We start from the raw sequence: 27046 nt of genomic DNA on the forward strand, positions 1-27046 counted from the left end.
TGCTGGTAATAACCATGGTTCTACGATTGTTGCAATCTTCTTAACTGTAACGATGTCTTTACTTTTCTCTCTAGTTTCACAAGTTATTTTGCTTGCTGTACAGCAGTTATGTACTAAAATATTCTGTGGGTTACTGTGTACAGCCTTAATTCTTATTGGGCCTTGTTAGCTCAACAGCCATATATAAACTTTTTTAACTGCTGTTCTAATTCGTTAAGGCTTAATAGTTTACAATAGGTACTGGACGTGCATTACCTGAAGTCAATAATAATTGTACGAGTACTAAGGTCGAAAAATGGTTTTAGTGAGAACCTCGAAAGAGGGGGTTTTTTAGTGAGTAGTCTGACAATTTTCAGGAGTCTCACACTACAGGTCATACACAGAAGGAAAACATATAAGATAGTGGCACTATTAAATATGTTCAACAATAGTATTTTTAAATGCTCTAGTTTGTAAAAGTTGTAAAATAAGCTATGTTTGATTAGGGGTACCTCTGGATATCGTTGCGTTTATTGAAGGAAATAAATTAATATATCGTAAAATATGTTTTAGTTTAAACTGTAAAACATTACAAAAAGTTCACTAAAAAACTAATAGTAGAAAAATAGAAAAAGTTGAAAAATAAAAGTAGTTGTTTACGAACATCTCCATCAAGTTTTTGTACAAAAATGTGTCAACTTAAAGTGTTAACATTGAAACGGCTTATGAGATAACACCTATAAAACTTTAAAAACAATTAATAAACTAAAATATGATTTAATTTTTTTAAACCTCTGAATTAAACAGTGATGTTGAGCCATCTAAAGATCTCACAGTTGAGCTATCTGAATTTCTAATTACAGCTGATCAGGCCAAACCATAGGTTAGTGTGGGGTGTTATATGACGGGATCATGTTTACAGTGGCATTAGTCTAGATATTAGCCTGACCGGTTGTACACCAGACTAATGGGTATATTGGCTAACAGAAATAAAAACAATAATAACACAATACAAAATAATGAAAGGTTATTAAGAAATAATAACAAGGTTGCAGGTTTGCTGCAATGTGTTATTCTTCATTGACGTGTTATGGTATTTTGTTGGCAACAATAAAGTCTCTGATGATATACGTGATGCAAGTTTGTTACGGAGAGTCGAGTATTTTACTGATATTGTAATTGGATTTCTTGGAAAGACGCTGTGAAGACGCAATATACAGCGTCAATTTTACACTTCCATATTTTGTTTGGGAAGATTATTGACTTGGAAATTCTTCTAATGAGACTTATATGCCCTCATAGAGAAAGATAGGGTGGTAAATACGTATTACATCTTAAGTAGATCTTTTTGTAGTGCTGTAGTTAATGGACATTATGTTGACATTCGAGGTAAAATTAATTGTGGAAAGTTAAAGCAAAGAACATGAGATCTTGCATCATATGTGATGAAAATATTTAGTAATTATAAGTCTTTAAATTATTTTCGTTGATATAACCATCTTTCTCCATTCCATCTTTCCATCATTCTTTTACTCTAGAAGTAAGACGTGAAATCAGAGTTAGAGGATTAATGTAATGGTTATAGTGATCGGAAAACAACTTAAAGTTGTAATACATACATTTTTTTTGTTCGAACCCCTAGTCCTTAAACACTGGGATTATGAATATTCTAAACTAAAGACAACCACCTTGATTCATATTTGGGGATTATTATAGTCATAGAGATAAAAATAATAAAATAAGAACGAAATAGTATATTTCGTACCTAGGGCCGAAAATGAGGTTTTGCCGGCTCGAGATAGTTTTTAAGTTCGAGACGAAGTCGAGAACTTAAATCGATCAAGATCTGCAAAACCATTTCGGTCCGTGGTACGAACGCTATTTTTCACCACACTATACCCTATCACCCATATTCACCACTATAATAATGCACACTGATAGTCAACACAACTACAACTTTAAGGTTATGTGAAGAAATAATTTGAGGAATCAGCAAAAATAAAAATAAATAGTTGCTAGGCAACAGTGACAATAACACGGTCCATTGCAATGCCATGGATTTTGATTGTGTATTAAAAATGCATTCATGTTTTAAGTAAGTAAGCGGACAGCTGATTTTGCGGCCCCGGGCTGTAAAAACCTGCTCGGTCCCCAAAGTACGATGACAGCTGGCATGGCCAGCAAAACGTAACTTTCAGCCACCAATTAACGTATGTAATACAGCCAAAAACATCATAGTGTGGTGAAAACAACTTTAGTGTTTTACTTTTATGATAAAACATACAATAAGTTAAACGACACTTATACAAATAAATGAAAATCATGACGCACTTTACCGAGCTATAACGAATTAACTAATGATGGGAAGTCTGACGTGTAACCTGGAAGTAATCAAGGATCAATATAAAATAAAATAAATCAATCAAGGACCAATAATAATACTTAACTCATTATTTGTTCAGGGAAACGATAAGTAAATATCATTGAAGTAGTTTAAATAGATAATTACTTTTCAACTACCACAAAACCTAAATCTATGGTATAAAAGTGTAGTGATATTTTTGACATGCAGTAAGTGGTTGAAGCTAAACTAGTCTGAGAGAAGGAGGTTGGAGGCCCCACCCAGCCTTTCCGAGCTTCAAGTTCTCTTCCGACTTCCGATAGCTCGCACGACACTAACATAAAGTTTGGGTGGACAACCTTATCTAGATCATATAATACTACTTTTACTGTCCAGTCCTCCAGGGAGAAACAAAATATTTTGGAATATTTTTTCTTATCTAGATCATATAATACTACTTTTACTGTCCATTTCTCCAGAGAGAAACAATTGGAATATTTTTTCTTATCTAGATCATATAATACTACTTTTACTGTCCAGTCCTCCAGAGAGAAACAAAATATTTTGGAATATTCTTTCTTATCTAGATCATATAATACTACTTTTACTGTCCATTTCTCCAGAGAGAAACAATTGGAATATTTTTTCTTATCTAGATCATATAATACTACTTTTACTGTCCATTTCTCCAGAGAGAAACAATTGGAATATTTTTTCTTATCTAGATCATATAATACTACTTTTACTGTCCAGTCCTCCAGAGAGAAACAAAATATTTTGGAATATTCTTTCTTATCCAGATCATATAATACTACTTTTACCGTCCATTTCTTCAGAGAGAAAAAAACATATTTGGGAATTTTCTTTATTTTGTCATACATAAGTCGAAAATACGGCAATAATCAAATGTGGTGGAATTGTTACCACTGGAATTGTTAACAGTACTCCGTTGTTACCGGTTGTATAAATACTATGATGACTATTTATAGCATCTATATTTTTGTAACATATTTCCTTCTTTTTATTTTGTACTAATTAATTCGTAAATTGTATTTATTTTATAGTAACTCTGAATTCATGAGGTTTTATTTTATTTTAATCGTGTGTGTTTTTTTGTCATTTGCACTTTTATGCATTTCGTGAGGAAACTGTACAAACCCTTTTTACTATCCAACCTCTGGGTCATTAATCGATGGTCCAATGATAAATGAAGCCAGAAATAAATGTTTGTCATGTGATTGAGTTTAACTTGAAATATTGCTACCAGGATTAAAGAACAGAAGAGGTTAAAATTTAATTAAAATTCAGTTTGAACCCCAGAGGCATACACTCAACAAAAGAAAGCAAAATTTAACAGTTAAAAACCTGACGAGCCTGCAAAATTACTGGTACAATAACAAAACCCCATACATATTACATAATGTGGATTAATTTTAACATTTCCATTTAGTGAGTAAATATGTGCTCTGGTATTTACCATTTCTAAAACTCAAGGTAAATACTGTAGTGTTTTACAAAAGAACCTCATGTGCAGCTGTGTGGCTGTGTGGTTGTGTGGATACTGTCTGATATGTCCGACTATACACACACTGCATTGCCCTGTAGCTGATAAGGGAGATATGACGTCACTCACCCCCTCGTCCGTTACGTAGTCATCTCCAGCTTATCACTCTGTCCTCTCCCCGCCTTCTTATAACTGCTCACACCATCTCATAATCCATCATACATTCAAAGTACAAAAACGGGACATTTCCATTTTGAACTTTATCCTCCTGATACAATTTGTTTTGCAAACAATATTAATTCTATTAATTGGTGTATATATACCAAAATCTTATTGTTATCCTTTATGAATCCTATTTATCCCAGAAAAAACAAACCAGTTTTAAGATATCTTTTGACTTAGGATTTGAATCTTACGTATATTGTCTAAAGTTGTAAACTAAAGACAATATATACCTAACTGAGAAAAATAGTAGAAATTTTAGTCGGTAATAATAAGATATTTCCGTAGTTATCATGGTAAGACCTGGCCCCGGGACCGATTTACTTTTTCGTTTCGAGGTCCCTAGAGGCCGAAAACACCATCCGTTCAAATTCATATACATTCTCTAAAAAACAGTATATTTATATTTCTTTATATGTCTGTTAGCACGAATTCGAGCAAAAGTGATCGGATATTGATGAAGTTAGGCATAAACATGTAAACCTACATTTATTTGAATTTTCATCCTTAACACATAAAATTTTTCAATTAATTTTCAACCCATTTTGTACAGCTAAACAGAGCAAATAATTTAGCGACAAATAAATTACCATGTTATTCTTATAGAGAATTAATAAACTGCTGTAGCTTGCTTGTCTATGTACATAATGTTGGAAACTCTGTTTACTTCATACTAAGCTATCAATATTTAAATATAACACACATTTTCCCTGTAGCAGAAAACCGAAGTGCTCATAATGGAAAATAAATCCGACAATTTTAAGGGAATAATTTACTGGAATTCCAGCCATGTTAATGGAAATTTGCTTAGTCTGCAGGTTTTCAGCGGCTGGGTATTTTTATTTATGGCAATGTACACATACATGTGAGTTTCACTTTGATTGCATGGGTATTTAATCGTAGGACATCTATTTTCAATTGAATTTGAACAAATAATAATATAAATATGTACCCAACCATCATGATAATGTAAAATGTTAGACATGAATACCAAGAGCGGAGTAGAGTGTTCTCAAGGGACTGAAACACTTATGTTGTGATTTAATAAGACATGGAACCGAGCTTACGTCACAGACTCGACGTTAATTGGAGGAGAGAGACAGAGAGAGAGAGACAAATAAAAGGGGAGGGAGAAAGAGGAAGAGAGAGGAAAAGATGGAAGAGGTAAATTTACTTTTTATAACTCTACGTATTATCTTTGACTATCAATATTATTTAGTAAAAAAATACTGGCTGCATACAAACTAACCAAAATATTTTGTTTATTAGTGCCTTAGAACAAATAAGTCATAAAAGTACTTGTTTTTAGAAAATCCTATGATAAATCCAACTATTAAACCTAATCCTAATCCTTAACCTAATCCTATAATCGGGTTTTAAACAACTTGGTTATTTTAATCTTCGGAAGACTGTGTATTTAAACTACAAGGTTTATTTGACTTCCATTGTTGAAATGTTCCACGTCGGACGTGGGCCATGCACTGTTTTACTGAATAAATCAACTTAGTCGTTAGTTTTAATTTAGAACTATAATTTAATATTTTAATTTTGTAAGCGTCTTAATTTGTCATTTCCATGTACTATGTTTAAAATCAACCGTTTGAATGGTTCACAAGTTATGGATGAATGTATGAAACACCACAGGCAGACAGACAAAAGATCTGGCGATTAAGACCCGCATATTTATATGACGTTTTGTATTGATTTGACCTATAGAATAAATCCCCAAAATCTTTCCAGGAAGTTTGTATACACCCTGTATAAGACCAATATTAACACTTAGAATAAGAGGAAAATTTTCCTCTGTTATCTGTTTTAGATAGGAGCCTATCACATTTACTTAGAAACAACAAGTAAATTTGCACATAAAAAAGATAAACTCCAACTTTGTATCGACATTAATAGGTCCTCACCTGCACGTTTTGTAAGCTAGACGAGGCAAAATCTTGGCTATACCATGAATAGATAGAAATATAAATTAAATATATGTTTTTAAACTTGAACCATGGATTAAATATACCGATTGACAGTATTGAATTATAATGGATCAAATGGCTGAAGCCAACCCTAAGGTTAGTTCCGTCAAATTATTGCTGTATTTCAAGTATAAGTAATTTTATTGTCATTTGTTATATGCCATTTAACCCATTTTAAAACCGTTTGATTACAATTTATTTATTTACCTTGTTATCGATGTGTTTTTTTCGAGTTTATCCGTCAGAAAAAAAAACTACGTGGTCCTGAGTTTTTTTCAAAGAATTATTTCCATTTCAGACCACTCAAAGTACAGTCTATATTTTGTATACCGATTACTTGGTTTTTGCTTGATTTTCAATTCAATATCATTCGGCCATTTCACTTACACGTTTGTACGTATTTTGAGGTAGGCGGGTTATTATTTCGGGCAGCCACACGTAAATATGTAATTTTTTGTATTTTTGTACAGATTTAGTAAAAAAAGGTTAAGAAACTGTTATGGAGAAGCTATGAGATAAAACACAACGTAAATTTGATTCCAGTTGGTTATTAAGTTACCATTGAGTTTCGCGTTTTCCCCGCTAAATCTCTTTACGTTTGTTTCAACCGTGCAAAATTTTCGGCTTCAATAATTTAAGTAAGGTTTATTTTTTCAAGCAATGCAAGAGTATTAAATATTTAGAGGTAACGAGAAGAATATGCCATTTACTTATTTCTTTGAGGTCAGCCAAGAATAAATTTGTATTAATTTTACTCAACATCCAATCTTTATGTGCTATTAAAATTAAAATTCAATTTCAATATTGAAAACATCATAAACGATTTCATTAAACTGTATTAAAAAAAGTTTATAACTAACAAAATATTTACTATCAATGTTGGCATTAACATGTATAAAAGCAGTTTAACGAACAAAATATTTGTTTAATTAATTCTAAGGGGGACTCATGCAGAATCATGAAATGACACAATCATAATATGTTTAAAAGTAGACTTTTCTAAAACCCCCTTAGTTATATAGATTTAATAATACCTTTTTATAAGATTAACATATTATATTATGTTTTTATTTTCTAATTTCGCAGTTTGAATCTTAGAAAATTGTTTGTATTATTTTTAATTAAAATTTGGTATTTAATACATTTAAAAAAGTTTATGTACATTCGAATAAATTAATCCAGAAAGCAAATTTTCACAATGTATTACCAACAACATAGTACAAACAGCAATGAAAACCAACAAAAACCACCTAAAGTAAGCTCAATGGGACGTCATATTCTAAATGACGCCATAGTCTGTGACGACACAGTTACAGCAACGGTCAAGTGTCCGTATCCTTGAGGACAATTATCCTTCCCTGTCATAAACGCCTCAAGGACAATTGAGGACAAGATTGCAGGTTGTCACAACAAAACAGAACAACAACCTTAGCCTTCAACACAGTAATTTGTACCGAAGGCGTGATGTTATCAATACATTCTGAAGTATTTGTCGTCGATTTTGGTAACAAGCTTATAGAATTCTTTGTTTGAAGTTCATTATTGGTGATGGTGAGTTAATGTTGTTCAAAGGTTTATTGCGGACATTTTCATCACGTTTCAGACGGGATCAGATTCCAGATCCCAAAACGTTGTTTATTGTTTTTTACAATCGTGATGGAAAATGTCCGCAATAAACCTTTGAAACTTATAGAGAATTGAATTGAATTAAATTGTTTGGATTGAATTGAATTGAATCGAATTGAATTGAATAGAGTTGGTAGACAAAGTGTGATAATGTTTTAAACATGTTCAAACTAAGTAAAAACAAGCTCAATGTGATCGATGCTCAAACATTTGACCAACAGACCAATGTTGTGGTTATGAACCAAGTCAAAATCAACATCCAGTGATTTTTCAGTGATTTAAACTAGCATTTTGCCTTACATTAATGGTTTTGCTTTTACGCGTAAACGATTATATAGTTAACCCTCTTGTGATGAATTATGAGGGAAAAATTTGTTGTTTATGTTTTATATTATGGGATTATGTAAACTTGAGTGATGAGTTTTATGCTGTCAATAACGAAACTGTCTGCTTCTCCAAGGCAGCAATGTTATCGGTTTACATGTCGGTTCCACCACATAGCATGTCGCACCAGTAAATTCTTGCAACGTGCTATTTCACCCTCTGCTTTTCTTGATTATGCTCCAGCATAAGCCATGTGGATGGGCAAATAGTAGAGGTTAAAAGCCTATGAATGCAAATTACAAATACTTACGCCGTAGCATACCTGCAGACTAAGCGAATTTAATTCATTAATTCGTCTCATTCCCTCGTTGGATTTTCACAAAAATATTTCAGTTAACACATCAGATTTTATTCCCCATTTAAATTACATTAAATTTATATATAATAAAGGTAAATTTAATATTTCCCCAAAACGCGAGATACCTGATTTTGTAGAACTAATTGTAAGGACAATACTTACATTTGATACTTAAAACGAACTTGGTAAAATAATATTTAATAAAAGAAATCAACATTTGGAATTTGTATGGGTTTTTATTGGTCAATAGGTGCAGTTTTGAATGATAATCAAAACATCTTCATGGAGAGAGCTCCCATTAGTAGGATGAACATCAGCATTTGCATGATGGCTAGCTCATCAGTAACGGTTGAGATAGGGTAGGCTGCAATAATCTAACGATTAAGTAGACTATTGATGGAGGAGTCTGAAGCAAGTTTCATGGAAGTTGGATTTTCTTAGAATAATAATTTTTAAATCATCAGATGAACAGAGATTTCCTTAAACCCCACCCAGGGGTGTTTAACATAAGGTGTTTCAGTATAAGATGCATTAAGGGTTTCATTTAACTGGATAACATAATATAGTATCTCAGATAGGTCAATCTTAATTTTAGAAAGACCTATAATGCCTAGGTGAAGGCATTATCTGTGCAGCCTAAAGCTACTATTAATTGACACGGTTTAATCTGTAGCCTCTGAGATAGTAATCCTGTCCTCAAGCCCCCAGACTAGTCCGGCCCTTGTGGGAGCATATACAGTACACCGGAATTTATAATTAATTATAAGCATACAAACTAATCAAAGGTTTAGTGGATTTCACCCTAAAATATGCTTAATTATTTGTAGTTTTAAAATAAGCTTTTTAAAATATACCTGTGTATTTCTGTGTAAGTTTACAATGTCACAGTATAAATAAATACTCCTACTTGAATATTGATATTTTGTTGCTATTTTCATTTTTAAAACACCAAATGAGAAGAAAAAAGTTGAAGAACTGAAATGAAAATGTTTAATAAATATGTAAATTCTATCCTTTTTGTATTCTTTAACAAACAGGTGGATAAAAAAATATTCAAAAATTAAATTTCATAATATATTAATATCTTTAATTTTTCTTTTATTATATTTTGTAGATTCAGTGATAACATCTGGTTAGCCGAGTAGATATAGTGCTCGTATTTACATTTAAAGGATAACTAAAGGCGGTTATATTCCAAGCGGTGCTATTTCTGGCCCTAGATAAAATTTTTATCCATTAAATATATTATAAGCCAAAGGTAATTTTTAAGCAAACCATTAACAAAATGCTGAGCTCGTGGCCAAGTAACATATTAATAATATACATCTAAAGACGTAGGATGTTATTAATATGAACCTGTACAAACCAACTGTTAAAGTAAAAAAAAAAAAAAAAAAAAAAAAAACTTATTGCGCAGGTAAAGAAAATAGGACAAGTTGTATTCTCGTGTCGTCAGTTTGGACAGTGCCACTCTGTCGAGCTGTTAATAAAAAATCACATCCTTCCAGCTATTATATAGACGTAAGTGGTACATCTCTCCAGTGTCTCTTTCAATTTATTTCTCACTGTCAAAATCTTTTTAGAAGACCGGAAATAATTAAATTAATGATGCTACCAAACAAATTATTCACATTAGATAGTAAAAAGACCTGGGTTTGGACAGTTAAAAAAAACTTAAAAAATAAAAATAAATCACCACTGTCAAAAAATAAAAAACTACTATTTTTAAATTGATATTATCGAAACAGTAATATTTCAAGTAAATTTTCAAAAGAGACTATTTTTTTAAATTCATATTAATAAACAAGAACTAACATAAGCTAGTAACGAACACATAACTTCGGAGTGTATGTCTAACTTTCCTTTTCCTAAACGAGGGTAAAGACCGATAAATTGGCGATAATTTATCTTCTTCAGACAACTTTGAGGTTTGCTGTTTACACTCCATTCCAACACACATTTTTGCCATCTTTACACAGTGCTCTATACTATCTGCTGTGCAAAATACACCTTTTACACCCTTTTCATATGTCTTTCAACATAAAAGTCAACATAATGCCATTCGTCATGGTTAAATTGCTTGATAAACCTAAAGTTTCTACAGAGGTAAATGAAGAAAACAAAGTTGATAATATGATCATTTCAAAATTAAAATAAAAGCTGATCGTTTACAGTGACACCACTTTTAAAATAAAATGTTGACGATTTGTGGTTGTGATATTTTAATTTTTAATTTCACAATTTGTAAATATATAATCCCATAGATAGCTATGCGTTTTCCTCTGTAGTCTTCTAATTAATTATTGACATTTAAAGGATAAATAATAATCTAATATATAAAATTCTCGTGTCACAGTGTTTGTCTGCAAACTCCTCCGGAACGACTTCACCGATCGTTATGAAATTTGGTGTGTAAATTCTGTAAGTATGCGAATCGGACGTAAACTATTTCCCGTTTCGAAATTCTTAAAAGGGCTCCGCCCCAGTGGCTCTGGAGTTTCCCATGTTAACCTTATGAGAAATGGAATTAATGAATCTTAACAGCTGTTTCAATTAAACAAGTTGGTTCTGTTCTATGATGTTCAATAGCATTAAAGTTACAAGGATTACCAACAGGGTGCAGCACTATTATTTCTTTTACATTTATGAAAACAGCTAATTTGCAACCAAAAGGTGAGTGAGCGTAGCGAACGAACTTCAACCTGGAGGCGAGTGAGCGTAGCGAACGAGGTAATCTGAAGGCAAGTGAGCGCAGCGAACGAGCTCCAACCTAAAGGTGAGTGAGCGTAGCGAACGAGCTCCAACCCAAAGGTGAGTGAGCGTAGCGAACGAACTTCAACCAGGACGTGATTGAGCGATGCGAACGAGATCATCTTGAAAATTAAACGTAACGGTACTTTCTTTCCATCGGTCTGTCTTAGGGGAAACCTATAACTTAGGCGATACGAAGTTCGCCGGGTCAGCTAGTTTATAAATAAAAAGCTTTTTTAAAACAAAACGTTTTTAAACGCACTAAAAAGTAGAAAATAACGTTTATAAATATGTTGAGAGTATCAATACTTGTAAGATTTAAAACGAAAAACGTGGGGTGCATGCAATTGATAATTTACAATTACCTTCACCTATTGAACTAATGTATTATTATCAATTAATTGCATGCACCCAACGTTTTTCGTTTTAAATCTTACAAGTATTTATACTCTCAACATATTTATAAACGTTATTTTCTACTTTTTAGTGCGTTTAAAAACGTTTTGTTTTAAAAAAGCTTTTTATTTATAAATTATTTTCAACTTTTTAGTCTTTAATGTGTAAATATATTAAGTATATTTTATATGGCCTGTTATTATATAACCAAAACTTGTTATTATCTCTAATCAGATGTTTTATCTTGACTTTAAAATGCTTGTTTTATATTTTTAGAATATATCCAGAGCAGAACTTGTACCTCTTAACCTCTGCTCTTCGAACTGTCAAATTTAAGTATTTACAGCTGACTTAAATTAATTGATATGTTTACATTCTTTCAAAATGTAAACATGGAAAATGTGGAAGCCCATGGGGCGTATCCCAAGGGAAATATTAAAATTAAATTATATAATATTGCATTTTCATCCATTTGTGAGATATGTTTCAAATTTCAAGTCTCTAGCTCATCGGGAACTTCGTTTAAGATTGATATCAAAATTTGTAGGAAAGCGACTAGCGAGCTGATAAAAACAAGCCCATGGGGCGTAGCCCAAGGGAAATATGAAAATTAAATGATAAAATATTGCATTGTCATCCATTTGTGAGCTATGTTTCAAGTTTCAAGGCTCATCGGGAACTTAGTATGAAATCGATTGCAAAATTTGTACCGGACAAAAAAGCGAGCTAATAAAAACGTTTTAAAAAGAGAGACACTGACGAGATGTACCCCTTGCGTCTGTAAAACAGCTGGGAGGATGTAATATTTTATTAACAGCTGTCCACAGTGGCGCTGACTCCAAACTAACAACAAAAGAGTATAACTCATCCTATTCTATACAAATTAAAAAAGTTTAATTTATTCTTGAAACCTAAAACAGTCGATTTCTACATGATAATTTAAATATTGTAGCGTTTGATGTCTTTAGTTGTAGATTATATGCTAAATAGGGTACTTTCCTGTTAAAGGGAACATTCATTATCATCGATGATTTTTTTCTCGATGTATCGATATTAACAAATTGAAACATAGCAGCTGACAACTACGATGAATATTGTTCAGTATCAACAAACAATAATAAAATAAAACTGTTAAAAAAATACCTAACATATCTAACCAAACTTGTTTCAATATTTAAAAATTCCGTGTTTAACTTGCCTTTTCTGGTATCAAACAGAGTTTTTAAATGGTACAGCAAGTGTGGTTGGTTATGTTAGGTTAGCTTAGAACAGTTTCATTTCTTAATCCATATAATAGACTATTTTAGCCTAAAAAGATCAGTTGTCAATTTGTAATGGATCGGAAAACAAAAATAGGTATCGATATATCGAAAAATCAACGATAATAATGAATGTTCCCTTTAACAGGAAAGTAACCTAAATAGGTTAGTTGGCAACGAGATAAACTTATTTGTGAATGGTTTGGTTAAAAATGTAAATTTTCTTTTAAAGAAATCAAATATATGATTTTAATGAGGTGTTAACGATCACCCCAATCTAATTTTTACCATACATTTCTAATACATTTAAAATAAATTCAGTGTCAAATTGAATGTGTCCTATGATCCAAGCTCAAAGTAAGACTGATCTCATTGTCCCTAGGTACAAGAACTCAATCACAAAAAAAAAATAATGATTGAAAAATAAAACCAAAATTAATTATTTAAACCACTATAGAATTTTGAAAGATTGTAACGAACTCATATAGACATGGAAGTTATAGTTTAGTAGAAGCTCAAGAAAACTTTAAATAAGAAACAGAACCATGACCCTATTTTGTAATTAAGTGTATTAGTAAACTGGCTCTATGTTCCCTGGGGTTGATATACAACTTGAATACACTACATTTATAAGCTAAATATAAGTTAGTGATTCTAAACTATAAATGTATAAATGAAACTTGTTTGGTTAGGTAAAGGCATGTAGTGTTAAGAGAAGTGCCTTTTCGTGTCTTGAAGTCTAGGACGACTCTTCATTTTAATTTACTACTACAAACACCTCAGATTATTATACTATGCATTAAGTATTCATGTGATAGCATCAACGTAGAAAATACTCAGAATAACTGGACATTGAGTTTAATTTTAATAAACTTTCTAAGAAGTTCATCACCTATAGTTTGCACCTGGATCCACGTTCAGACTAACATTTACTCAATGATTCTTAGATATGTTGTGTAGAGTAAATAAAATAGTATGATTTTATAAAGGATTTTAATCCTGAGATAAAAGAAATTTGCCTAATTTTATAAATATATAAATATTTTATACCACAAGCAAGAAATCTACAGTGATTAATTCCATCGCAATAAGGTAAACGGATGATATACACTAATAAATCCATAAACAGCCAATCCAAAGTGATTAATTTAGTTTCTATAAGGATAACACAGGTGATCTATACCATTTATTTCGATGTAATTCATATTATTATACAAGTTGAGCATAGAAAGGCCACACACATTTTTTTCCTGTTAACACTAATTCTATGAACAGTCTAAGTAATGGCTCTACACCAATTTTCATGAATCTTTGAAATATTAAAATAATACGAAATGGTAAAATAAAAACAGATTTTCAGTGTAGAGCCACCTAATAAGGATATAAAAGACCTAATAGGTCAGAAATATCTGACCCTGCTCAGTGATTGCTTATGACTGGTTCTCGACCACTTTCAAATTGACGTAGAGTTTCAAGTTTCATGAAGATTTTATAAAAGATGGAGGATTTTTGTGAGTGCATAACATTTTCTCCTTAGCCCCAAGATGTAACATGGATAATTTGGGAATAGATCACCCTTAAATAAAACTTGATAAAAAACTATTGTCAAAGTATACCTTATAGAGGCTTCATACCATAAGTTCGACATAAGGTATAGCTGATAGTGATTGATTTTTCATCACATAATAATCCATTTTACAGCCCTAGCCTCCTCTATGACAAAATAAGGTCCCTTGACATCCCCATATTACTTATACATACAGGCTATACACGTTCGCCGAAGAAACGTTACTGACTAGTTTCATGGTAAGCATCACATTGCCAAAACTGATTAACATTGGTAAAATATCAGTATAGGTAAATAATTCACTTTAACACAGCACTCGTTAATAACGCAACAACATTGTTTTCACTAATGGCTACTATTGCAGCCAGGCCCGATTGGTACGATTGTGCTGCCTTTTTCCGTTAAGTATTATGTTCGTGTTGTGTTTCATGCAAAATTGTATATTTTTATGTATGAAGCTTTGCAACTAGAAATCACCGTATTTTAGACGAAAATTCCTCCACACGTTGGTAAGGAAGTGTGTTTTATAAATGATATTTTAATTTTTATTAACGATATTTTTCAAACTTAGGCTAATCATATGTTTGTCACTGACCTTGTAACCCAGGTAGGCCAGAAGCAGTGCCTCCGTGAGGCTGATTCCTGCCAGGATCACCTGGATGACCCAGAGGACCACGGGCCGTTTCACCCACAGGATGGCGTCCCAGTTGATGATGGGATTCTCCTGGAAAGCCTCCTCTGTCAGGTTGTAGGAGACCAGGAACTCTGACTTGTTGGAGGGCGTGCACCCGTAGCTGGAACACCACCGAGGCGATCAGGGAGATGAAGACCAAGTTAATGTGGGATATATAAAAAAAAAATATTTAATAAAATTTAAATTGTAGGAGTGTGTTATCAACAACCGAACTTGATCCTATCTATATATTATAATTTCTAAAGTGTTTTCTTTTTGACCGGTACGCCATAACTTCCTAATTTCTTCATCAATGTTTATAAATGAGGTGTCATTTTGAAGATCGTTTTACCCAATACACCGGGAAAATATACAAAATATAATGTGTAACACGAGTGAAAACTGCATTTGCTGCACTCGAGAAACCTTCCACACTCACCTATGGCTCGTGCGTAAACATTTCTCTCGTGTGCAGCAAAGTGCCACTTCGCCCACTCGTTACACAAATCACTATATCGATGTTGATTTTTCATTTTCCATTATTATTATAAAGGAACTATTTACAAAAGTCACCGGATATAAACTACTTGGAAAGAAATTACAACTGTTAAAGGGAACATTCATTATTATCGATGATTTTTTCGATATATCGATATTTTTGTTTACCGATCCATTACATATTTACAACTGATCTTGTTTAAGCTAAAATAGTCTAATATATGGATTAAGAAATGAAACTGTTCTAAGCTAACCTAACATAACCAACCAAACTTGCTGTCTTATTTAAAAATTCCTTTTGATAACAGAAAAAGGCAAGTTAAACATGGAATGATACACAACAAGTTTGGTTAGTTATGTTAGGTTATTTTGTTTTTAGAACAGTTTCATTTCATTATTGTTTGTTGATACTGAACAATATTTATCGTAGTTGTCAGCTAATACGTTTCAATTTGTAATATCGATATATCGAGAAAAAAATCATCGATAGTAGTGAATGTTCCCTTGAACAGGAAAGTACCGAAATGACTTAGTTAGTTAGCATGTATAAAATACGTATTCGGTAGCATAAAACATTTTTAAATTGGGGACTTGTTAAGTTGTATTGTGTTTGGCCTTGGATATTTTTACACTTTTCTTACAACATTATTAGCCGGGTTTTCAAAAGCTAACACGGTTGAATGATTTTCCATAGAATATACAACCGTTCTATTTCTAATAAGCTGTTTACACTATCATAGTTGATAACAAAACAATTGATTATTAATAACAAAATAGCTAAGGCTTTGAGTTTACTAATATATCTCCCTACCCCGAGGAATGCATATCCATCCTGAAAAGAGGCCCATAAATGAGTACTTTAAGTGTGTGCATTTGTAGTTCACTAGATATACCAATAAGGAAAAGTAACATATGATCCATTCCAAAGGTATCCTGTCAAACTCGCCAAGCAATAGTTAACTCCTAAAGAACAATATTTACTTCTATAAACGAGAATACAAACATTTTTCTTAACAATATACAAGGCGTAGATAAAATACGCTCGACAAGTTCATCTTATATGTGACAGTGTTATGTCCCCAGGGAAGATACTTTATGAAATGTCGTCGCATTATCATTTACAGTGTCGTTGACTTTCCTCTAAAGACGTAAAGTACTTCTTGCAAATATTGTATGCAGACGATCTTACATCGTGGTTACAGATTTTAAACTTATTTGGGTTTCTTGATGTTTTCTTTGTTTAAGAGTTTCCTCGCATATAGAATTGAATGAGGCACACATTCCGAATAAATGTTTATTAATTATATTTATTAAAATGTACATGTTTTCGAATAGGTGATGGAAGATTGCTACTTCAAAATATCTAGCTTTGATGCAATAGTAAGAGTTTGTACCCAGTACAGCAAAACACGGCAAAAAGTCTACAAGAAATTAAAAAAAAAAACAATGAAAAGGTTTCGATCGTAAAATATACATCTTAAGAGTACAAAACTATTTCTTGAGTAGAAAATAAAGCGACTCTTTACAACACGAAATTATTTCTACGAGTTTCTTTACAAAATGATAACAAATTCATTACGTTTTGGAATAATCTTTATTATTAAAACATGAAATATTATAACTGAAACGCAACATGAAGTCACACTTAGTGTTATCCTTTCCTTTTGATACAACTTCTGTCCTTGTAATCTAATATCATCCTTCATCAAAGAGATTCTCTCATTAAGGTTTTATATTTACGGTACATTACACTGATCTGGGCCAAACATAAATGATTTTATAACAATATTTGTGAATGGGTAGTCTTTAATTGTTAATAAAAAAAAACGCAAAAAGGTCGATTACAAGCATGTTTCTTGATATAGAAAGATCTTTCTGAGTGGAAGTTCTTCTTTAACACGCCTGGGAAAGATCTTGATGAACTTACATTTAAAATATAATGCACATATTGTCTATCTGCCTATCTGCCACAATACTTATGTTCAGTACATAATCCTTGGCGGTCAAAAAGTTGAAAAAGACATTGATAATAAACGTTCAATGCATGGATATAGCCAATAAAATAATACTTTTTATTCATCCCTTCAAGTTCAAATACCCATCTTTTATAACATATTTCAATTATTTAATTGAAATATATTACTTGTAATTATTAAAAAAAAAATTGCTCTTAGATAGTTACTTAAAAATAACCTTGATCTAAGTAGGAAATGGCCTAATACTTTACTGATACTTTACTATACCTTTTTTTTAAAGAAACGATGTTGGAATTGTTTGGTTAATTATCAAACCTAGGTGCGTATTTGAACTCAAATATGAGTTAAAGATGAGCGTAGAATGGTGTGAGATTATTGTAGTCAATCAATCACATTGAATCATTTAAACGAATAATTCTGGTAAAAGAAAATCATCAACGGAACTAATTATTTTCATACATTATATTTCTACCTTTGATATACTCCGATGAAATGAGCATTGTTCGGTTTGAACGAATCCCTCATAATACATTCATACCCAGTCATCCAGTGCTAATGAATGTTGGAGCAGGACAATCGCAGAAGCCATTTAATTAGCGAGCAAGTGTTGCATTGTGGGCTGATTATCTCCAGCGCGTTGTATTCATGTTGAAACTATGAATTTGTAAATGAGATGTTCACTTAGTTTGTGGTTGTCCAGAAAAACAATCTCTCTAGTAGATTCAAATCAAGATTTTTTGGAATCGTTTTCAGTTAAGGGATATTGCATGGATAACACATTTAGCATTGATGGTGAAAGATTGCAAAATGGGGTATACTCAATATGACTCAACGTTATTCCTTGAAATAAAAAAAAATAGTTCTAGACTGCGTGCTGGGTGAAACCTTCTACGTGCTGTTGAGAATAATAGTTCTGAGCCTAATTCCATACTAATTGTGGGCACACTATATCGTGGTATTCTTAGACAGCCATATATGATAAACCAAATCTGTAATAACTTGTTTGCGTAATTGACTAGTTTTTATTAGCTTCAAATTTGAAGGACGCCGTTTTCTACTCCAAGTGAGATCGTTACTGGTACCAGATTTCATTTGTCATTGGACTATTCTTTAATCGTGCTATTTTGCTAAAAGGTCAACCTTACATAGAACAAGATCAGGTTTTGAGCCGTGCCCTTACAATAAAGTTCAAAAATGCTTATGTGGAGTATATAAGTGATAAAAACTCTACTGCACTAAAATATAACAGTGTGAACATTATCAAGTAATAAAAAAAAACAAATATAAGTATTTTTTTTTAATCCAACACAGTATACGAGTGTTATAGATAAAGCCACTATGCAATTAATTAAGCTATATATTAATAACATTTATTTTGTATGAGCTCCTATAGCGCTCTTATTACAGGACGTCGATCGCAAACACGTTGGATGAAGTTGTCCACTAAAGCTTTATCGCCATGCAATCCCACCCAAGTGGTTTTTATAAAAAACATCCAGTCTACTTATCTATTAAATGGTATATATTACGGATATCCTTACGTACAAATTTGGAATTTAGCCCCTCCCAAAGAATTAAGTACACTCTATTCTTTCAGTTCAAAAATATAGCATAATTCTTACCAGGCAGCATAAATCGGATCGTCGTCCATGACAACCCTGAAAATGTAGAGGACACATGTCAGGAGCTTGAAGAGGAGGTTGGCAATGCGAATACGAAGGCCTGGAACAGAAATAAAGTATGAGTCATGTAAGCCCCAGAATCACAAAAAAAAGTTGAGGACACAGAAAAAGAAGGCTAAAGCAAATGTGGAGAAAAAAAATGAGGATGAATCAAGGGAAGAGCTGGAGAGAGGTAAAGAAGCTACAATGAAACCGTTTTAGATAGTGCTGTTTTGTTGAGACTCTATGATTGCTAAAATTACGAGCCACAGGAATTAAGTTATTAGGTTGTGATGAGTATTGCATATAGGCCTAAGAAAACCACAAAATACACGAATTTAAACAAAAGACTTTGTTTTAGTAGGTACATAATAGAGTGACAAAAGGATTGAAGCACATAATTAGTATTGCATAGTTAAGCTAAATCCTACAACATGAGGAACGGTAATTTATTTTACAGTATATTTTTACATAATGAAGTAATGCATGGATTAAAATAATTCATTAAATGCTTAAATCATGTTTGGATATCAAGTAAAGGAACACAACGTCTCTTCATTATTAAGTCTGCAGTATTTACTGTCTGTTCAAACAAAATGTTAGTTTAGTGTTCAGTAAAGAGTATCCTTATTTTGCTGAACTACACTTGCAATTATTTATAAAAAAAACAATGAAACAGGACCTAGAAAAATATTACAAACTACACTTATAAACCACAAGTTTTTATAGTAGTCATTTATGCTGAAGACGGTCAAAATCAGCCGATGTTAGCTTAACTTTAGTTTATTTTCTTCTACATAAAAACAAGAACATACATAATGAAAATATTAATTATGTTCGCTACTATCTCTCTTACTAACTGTTAACGAATAATATCCGTAGAAATCTAGCATTTTGAAAATCTGAATCTGACTCATTCTGTTAGTGGGATTTAAAAGCAGTAAATGCTTAAGTGGGAGTAAATGAAAAGAAAACAGAGGCGGAGAAAAGGAATCAGCCTGGACGTTTACAAGTCCAACCTAAGTTGAAGCGCTGTTACCACAAAGTGGTCTACTCTCGGATGTCTTTAACTGCCCACCTTCTAACAGTATGTATATGAAATGTAACTAAAATAATTTAAAATAGTTTGTACTGCTTACTTGATCGCTGGTTTTTGATGAAGTACAGTTGCAGCCGCTCTTTGAAGGTGTTTTCGTTTACGTAGTACTCCACTCGGACTCTGAAACAAAATACAAATTGTGATTATTTCTGAAATTATCTATTTTTAATGCTAATGAGGCTTTTTAAACATTGATAGTGGTTCTGTAGAATTAACCAACATTTTTCTGTACAGGTTTTCATGACAACGTTTTAGCCAAATATGACCTTGATCTGGAAACATAAGAGAACATTTTACGCAGGTAAAGTACTTTGTTAGCTAGTGGAATTTTATACACAAGCTTCCAGGGGTGAGGTCCCTAAACTAGAGAATACGATTTTTAGGCGTCTCTAGTTCTCTTTACGATGTGCTTAAACAAACACAAATAAACACACATTCCAAATTAATTAACAGTTTGGGTGTTATTCGAAGACACTAACATAATACCCCCGCTTTCAATTTCAAACTAACATTCAGTAGTTTTGCATTTTGCTTTTAATATGTGTAGAAATAACACAAGACATACTAAAATAGATGGGTTTTCATTGACGGACCAGTTACTGATTGTTTTGAAAAGGAGGTCAACGATATAAAAATACAGGATTTATATAAAACTATAATGCTTCTGTAGCAAACTGTAGTCTATATTGATGAGTATAATTTATCTTGGCATTTGTACTTTATTGATAAAGTTTAATTCATAATTTCTAATTTGTAGCGTACAAGCTCACTTTTATAAACAATATTTTATATATATATATGGATCTTTAAAAATAGTTTTCGTACATAAAATTAATTTTTTGAACTTCAACTTGGTGTCTATATAAAAAAATTAACAAGAACCAAAGGTACTAGATTTAGAGAGTTTAACTTTGCATTTATACTATTACGAATTAAAATGGTTCAAGGTACAACTCCTACACTGTTTCAAGGGAAAACAATGTGAAACATTTTCAGACTACCAACCTGTGTAGAGGAAGGAAGTAAATGCAACACTTATAAAATATGTTATAAGTTTCAGGGTTCAGGGGAGGGATTACTGAAGCTGCAAGAGAAGGGTTTTATATTCACGTAAAGCCCACATTTTACTACCAGCCTTACCCACCTGTCATAGGGGAGCTCGGCGCGTGTCAAACCTACAAATTCGCTACACTTTTGTAACTGTAGACGAAACAACGTGCAGTACATACAACAACAGTTGCACGAGAGTCTAAATAAATGAACATTGAGAAGACAATATGATTAAATAATTATTTCATGTGGAATTAGTTTCATGTAAGGGGTTTATCGAGTGTATGTGCTAATTTATGGCTTGAATACATAATATTTCACAAATTACAAGTCAGTTATAAAAAAATATGAAAAAGTAGATATAATATCAAATCAGTTAAAAGGAAAAGCTGACGTACGATGATTAATCATTGATAAAGAAAACGCCTCAATATATTTCATATAAGTTTGCCAAAAGACTGTTTAATAATTAATATATAAACGGTCATATGTTTTACAATTGTTTTGTTAAAAAACAGAAAATAGTTTAGAATGTTGTTTTGTTGAATACAATAAAGAAGATACCTAGTTTTTGTTAAAAATTTATTTTGTCATTTCTAATGTTTGATATTAATCGTCCGTGATATCAAAGGAATTGAATCACGTACAGTATAGTGACAATATCAATTGGCGACCGTGACAGGACTTTAAGAAGAAATGACAAAATTAGGAGAACCACCAGCAGACCCGGTGAGTATGTTACTAGTAAAGATTTCGGCACAGTTAGATACTCGATCAAAACAATTGGATACTCTTTTGGCAGGCATCAAAAATGTAATTTCATCCTCCATTAAAAAGATTTCGGAAAACCAAAACCAATCAAAATTAGAAACTAAACTTATTACTAACACCTATGAAACAGACAAATTGGACATTGAAATTAAATACAATGAAATCAAATTCAACAACCGGGAAAATATCTTGGAGTTAGCCGAGGACTCATCGGCCATCCCGGGAGGTATAGAGATCCTACGTCAGACAGAGACGTTTGATGACTCATCGGCCATCCCGGGAGGTATAGAGATCCTACGTCAGACAGAGACGTTTGATGACTCATCGGCCATCCCGGGAGGTATAGAGATCCTACGTCAGACAGAGCCGTTTGATGACTCATCAGCCATCTCGGGAGATGTACAAGAGATCATGCGGCCAACAGACAGGGTCGAGGACTCAACGGTCATCACAGGAGGTGCAGAAGAGATCTTGCGACAGACAGTGATGGTCGAGGACTCAACGGTCATCACAGAGGGTGCAGAAGAGATCTTGCGACAGACAGTGATGGTCGAGGACTCATCAGCCATCTCGGGAGATAGACAAGAGATCCTGCGGCCAACAGACAGGGTCGAGGACTCAACGGTCATCACAGGAGGTGCAGAAGAGATCTTGCGACGGACAGTGATGGTCGAGGACTCATCAGCCATCTCGGGAGATAGACAAGAGATCCTACGGCCAACAGACAGGGTCGAGGACTCAACGGTCATCACAGGAGGTGCAGAAGAGATCTTGCGAGTGACAGTGATGGTCGAGGAATCATCAGCCATCTTGGGAGATAGACAAGTGATCCTGCGGCCAACAGAGAGGGTCGAGGACTCAACGGTCATCACAGAGGGTGCAGAAGAGATCTTGCGACGGACAGTGATGGTCGAGGACTCATCAGCCATCTCGGGAGATAGACAAGAGATCCTACGGCCAACAGACAGGGTCGAGGACTCAACGGTCATCACAGGAGGTGCAGAAGAGATCTTGCGAGGGACAGTGATGGTCTATGATTCATCAGCCATCTCAGGAGACGAGGATGGGATCCTGCATCGGACCAATTCTCCTGTGGTCACGTCAACCGCAACGGACACCGAGATACTACCTGCGTTCAATGTTACGTCGTGTGAATACTTTGAGGTGGAACACAAGCTAGGGAAGGGAGTGTACCTCTTGAGGTCTGATCCACCAATTAAGGTTAATGTTAAGGTTTTAATGTTGGAGTTAAAAATACTCCCTCAAACTCTCCGTGAAGCAACTCAAGGCGAAGATGATGTGCAAGAAGCAGAAGACCATAACGATGCCTCACCTGGGTATAACTTAAGGTCTAGAAAGAGGAAGATTTGAAATATATATTGAGGGTTTTGGGGGGGATGATTGACGTACGATGATTAATCATTGATAAAGAAAACGCCTCAATATATTTCATATAAGTTTGCCAAAAGACTGTTTAATAATTAATATATAAACAGTCATATGTTTTACAATTGTTTTGTTAAAAAACAGAAAATAGTTTAGTATGTTGTTTTGTTGAATACAATAAAGAAGATACCTAGTTTTTGTTAAAAATTTATTTTGTCATTTCTAATGTTTGATATTAATCGTCCGTGATATCAAAGGAATTGAATCACGTACAGTATAGTGACGATATCAAAGCTGTTGATGAATAAAACAAATCACTCAACTAAACAATGATGATTATCACAAACTATAATTATCACTCTAAATATAGTATCATAGGTATGTCCCATGTTGATAGTTCAAAAGTTCAATGTTGTTGGGTCAAACAATTCGATAGTTCAGCTTAGTTAACTAAACAAAACTTGTATTTTATTATCATAAACTGGTACATTTCCAGGTTTTATAAACCTGGAAAGGCCTTTTGTAGGCTTACTTTAAGAATTGCCTCCCTTCTCCTCCAATGCTAAAAGCCTACATAGTTACACTATCATTCAACCTATAATTCTACTTCATGACTTACTCAACAGTCACAACCAGAAATACCTTTACAGTAGCTGATCATCTGAAATGTTCCAAGAGTTATTGAGTTACTAAAACAAGTACTCAAGAAAACACCTGAGCAACACAATCCACAAACTTATTAACACGTCTAAAACCAAGAGTAATAACGCAAGTACTTATTTAAGTAAAAAGAAGGCATAAATGAATATCTAAAAATACGAGTGATTGCTTGTTCAAAAGGAACAACCAATTCTTACAGTAATTAGGTAAAGGCAACGGTTTATAAGTTTAATCAAAGCATTTGTTGTGTCGGTTTCCGTAGTAGGAGAAACTAATCACTTTAAGGGAAAGTGTTTCATATACGTGGATCTATTATTGTAGATATGCCAGGGAACGAACTCGTTCTTGTGACTTCGAAGATTGAGAAGCTAACCACTACACAAACAAGACACATATTATGCATAATTTATATAAAATAGTTTTATTAAAACAACTAAGAATTATTCACAAAGCATTGCTGGATGAAGAAATGTGTAATCAATTCAATAGGACATCTTAAGATATATCTTTGTGAGTCTAATGTGGGTCTGGGTGATGGCTAGTTTTGTAATGGGTATAACTTCAATGTAACGGGTATAACCACATAACTCCTATGTAATGGGTATAATTTCAATGTAATGGGTATAACTTCAATGTAATGGGTATAACTCCTATGTAATGGGTATAATTTCTTGATCAGCATCGTAAATTACCTGAAAGTACAAAAAATACGTCGAATAACACTTTGAAAAATATGTTTACACTTATCTATTGGCTCACTAGACGATAAATACATATAAAAGATGGTAAGTGGTGATCGATTTCGATTGTAAACTCCATCATTACACCCAATAGGCGAATGATCATTCGCCTATATATAGTCAATTCACTTATAGTCAATAGTATAAGTGTAAAAATATTACAAGAGTTATTTGACACATTTTGTGTATTTTCAACTAGTTTTAAATAAAGAAAGAGGTTTTAAAAGACGCAACAAACTTGGATAAGGGCAAATTTTATGACTCAGCTGTCTGTCGGGTAAGCTCATCTCAGAAATACAGCAACCGCACCGTCGCACTCACAGCCTAGTTCGGCTTATATTGTGAAGGAAAATTTAACAGAGGGCAAATTTAGAAAAAGAAAAAATTAAAAACTGATACCACATTTTTGTTTATAAACGGATTTTATTAGTTTTAGGTTATGCTGAATCTTCTTGTCGTCGCCTCATACGTATAAGAAGCACAAATAAATTATACGAATTGGAAAACTTGGTTACTGTAGGTATACATTATTATTTGATCTTTTTGTTCATACCTCTGAATGAAAGTTACTTAGCATAGGGGCTGCTAACACCAATACAACAGGGAGTCTCGTTTACTTTATGACGGTAACAAGTGGTTTTATGGGGCACGATTTCTAAACAGCGTAACAAAGACATTATTTTATTACATGAAATAATACGTCATTATGTTAGTTCTAAATGAGTACTTTGTTTCATGCTAAAAGGTATACCTAATATTTTTATTTGTTTTATGAAGGGACTTGCAATAAAAAATGATGATGGCAAAATTATACTACACAAAATCTAATAATACTATGCAAAATTATATAAAATCATGTTGCCTGAAATATCTTTGCTCTTATGAGTTTGAACGAAATGTTTTGGCAGCTCAGAACTTTCAAACGAAGAAGTATATTGATCCCAGATCCTAGGTCTTACAACGTGCACTACACCAGGGAAATTAACTAAAGAGAAGTCGGATGAACAGTTCTGTAGAATGAAGATGTAAATAATTGGGGTGTTTAATATATATATATATATATAAACTGTTTGTCCTTAATTTATATTTACTCTCAAGCAGAGCTTGAGATTTGCATCTTCAGGCGGTTTAAAGTGGTCTTCAATTAGTTATTCCTCCATTCTACGCTCCACGGAGATGAGATGAGATAAGTCCATATAATGCAACACTACTGTTTATCTAATTATTCTACATTTTGATTTGTTTCAAAAACATCTCAAACTTCAAATATAATATGGATAAATCATGGACTGAATACAAAAAATATTGTTTCACTTATATTAGAGATTTCATTACTTACACAATAAAAGGTTTTATTTTTATATAGCTTTGAAATTCGGCTTTACAGCCAGACATTTTATTACGTTCATATGACTAACGGTAAGTTACAAATGGAGAAGCTATGTACAGTTTTTAATGATTTAATAATAATAAGACTTGAAATTAATCAGCTTATTATTTGACATTTTATTTAACTGTTTAGTAAATTAGTTTGATTCAATATAATAAGTTTCAAATGATAACACAATAAATTAATGTTATGTACCAGAACTAATAAATTCAAAGTTTTGATTAGAAAAATAATTGTTATTTCGATTAAAATATTTTGAGTGCTATTTTAATAAAGTTGTTCACAAAATAACCCTATTAGATGTTACAAAATCAATTTCGTCGTTGGTTAGTACTATTTAGACAATGTACTAAATACATTTCAGTGTTTTGGTTAGCAATCCATTCCTCATTTCAAAAAACAATTTTGACAAAGAATTCAACATTGTGTAATGCTTTTAATTCCTGCTGAGGTCTGTAAATAATATAAGTCGAGACTGTATCTCAAGTCACTGGACTAAGTGAAGTTTCCAAGCATCCGCTCATTCTAGGGCAATTAATCTGTGTTCAGTTACCGTCGTTAATGGACTTCTAAGAACATGTAAAACTATAAAGGAAACTACTTCTTGGTTAGCATTACATCATCAACTTATACGATTATAACCAGTGTAATTAGTGAGTCGGTGGCTCAGTCGGTAGCGTCGCTGACTTCGGGCCCAAGGCAACGATGTCGTGGGTTCGGATCCGGGTCACTGCCGATAACATTTTATCAGTACAGTTCACCTTTGTACTGTACCGGCTCACTCCTTGCTTTGCTGTAAACGATCCACGCACGGGCGCTTAGTCTATGTGGACGGGCAA

The 27046-nt window shown here is 32.9% G+C and overlaps 1 protein-coding gene across 6 annotated transcripts in view; it reads right to left on the reverse strand.

Moving 5' to 3' along the window:
• LOC128993980 (potassium channel subfamily T member 2-like) overlaps positions 1-27046 on the reverse strand; it is a 329633-nt gene that overhangs the window by 85733 nt on the left and 216854 nt on the right. For all 6 annotated transcript variants that reach the window (XM_054418134.1, XM_054418135.1, XM_054418137.1 and 3 more), the window contains 3 exons: positions 20251-20330; positions 19073-19172; positions 14899-15097 (listed from right to left, as the gene is read on the reverse strand). In XM_054418134.1, the coding sequence (XP_054274109.1) occupies positions 14899-15097; positions 19073-19172; positions 20251-20330 (379 nt within the window). The remainder of the gene's footprint in view (positions 1-14898; positions 15098-19072; positions 19173-20250; positions 20331-27046) is intronic.

Source organism: Macrosteles quadrilineatus, unplaced genomic scaffold (genome assembly GCF_028750875.1).
Source record: "Macrosteles quadrilineatus isolate MER2022 unplaced genomic scaffold, UCM_ALF_1.0 Scaffold_5__1_contigs__length_97177068, whole genome shotgun sequence".
In the NCBI taxonomy this organism is placed as follows: Eukaryota; Metazoa; Arthropoda; class Insecta; order Hemiptera; family Cicadellidae; genus Macrosteles; species Macrosteles quadrilineatus.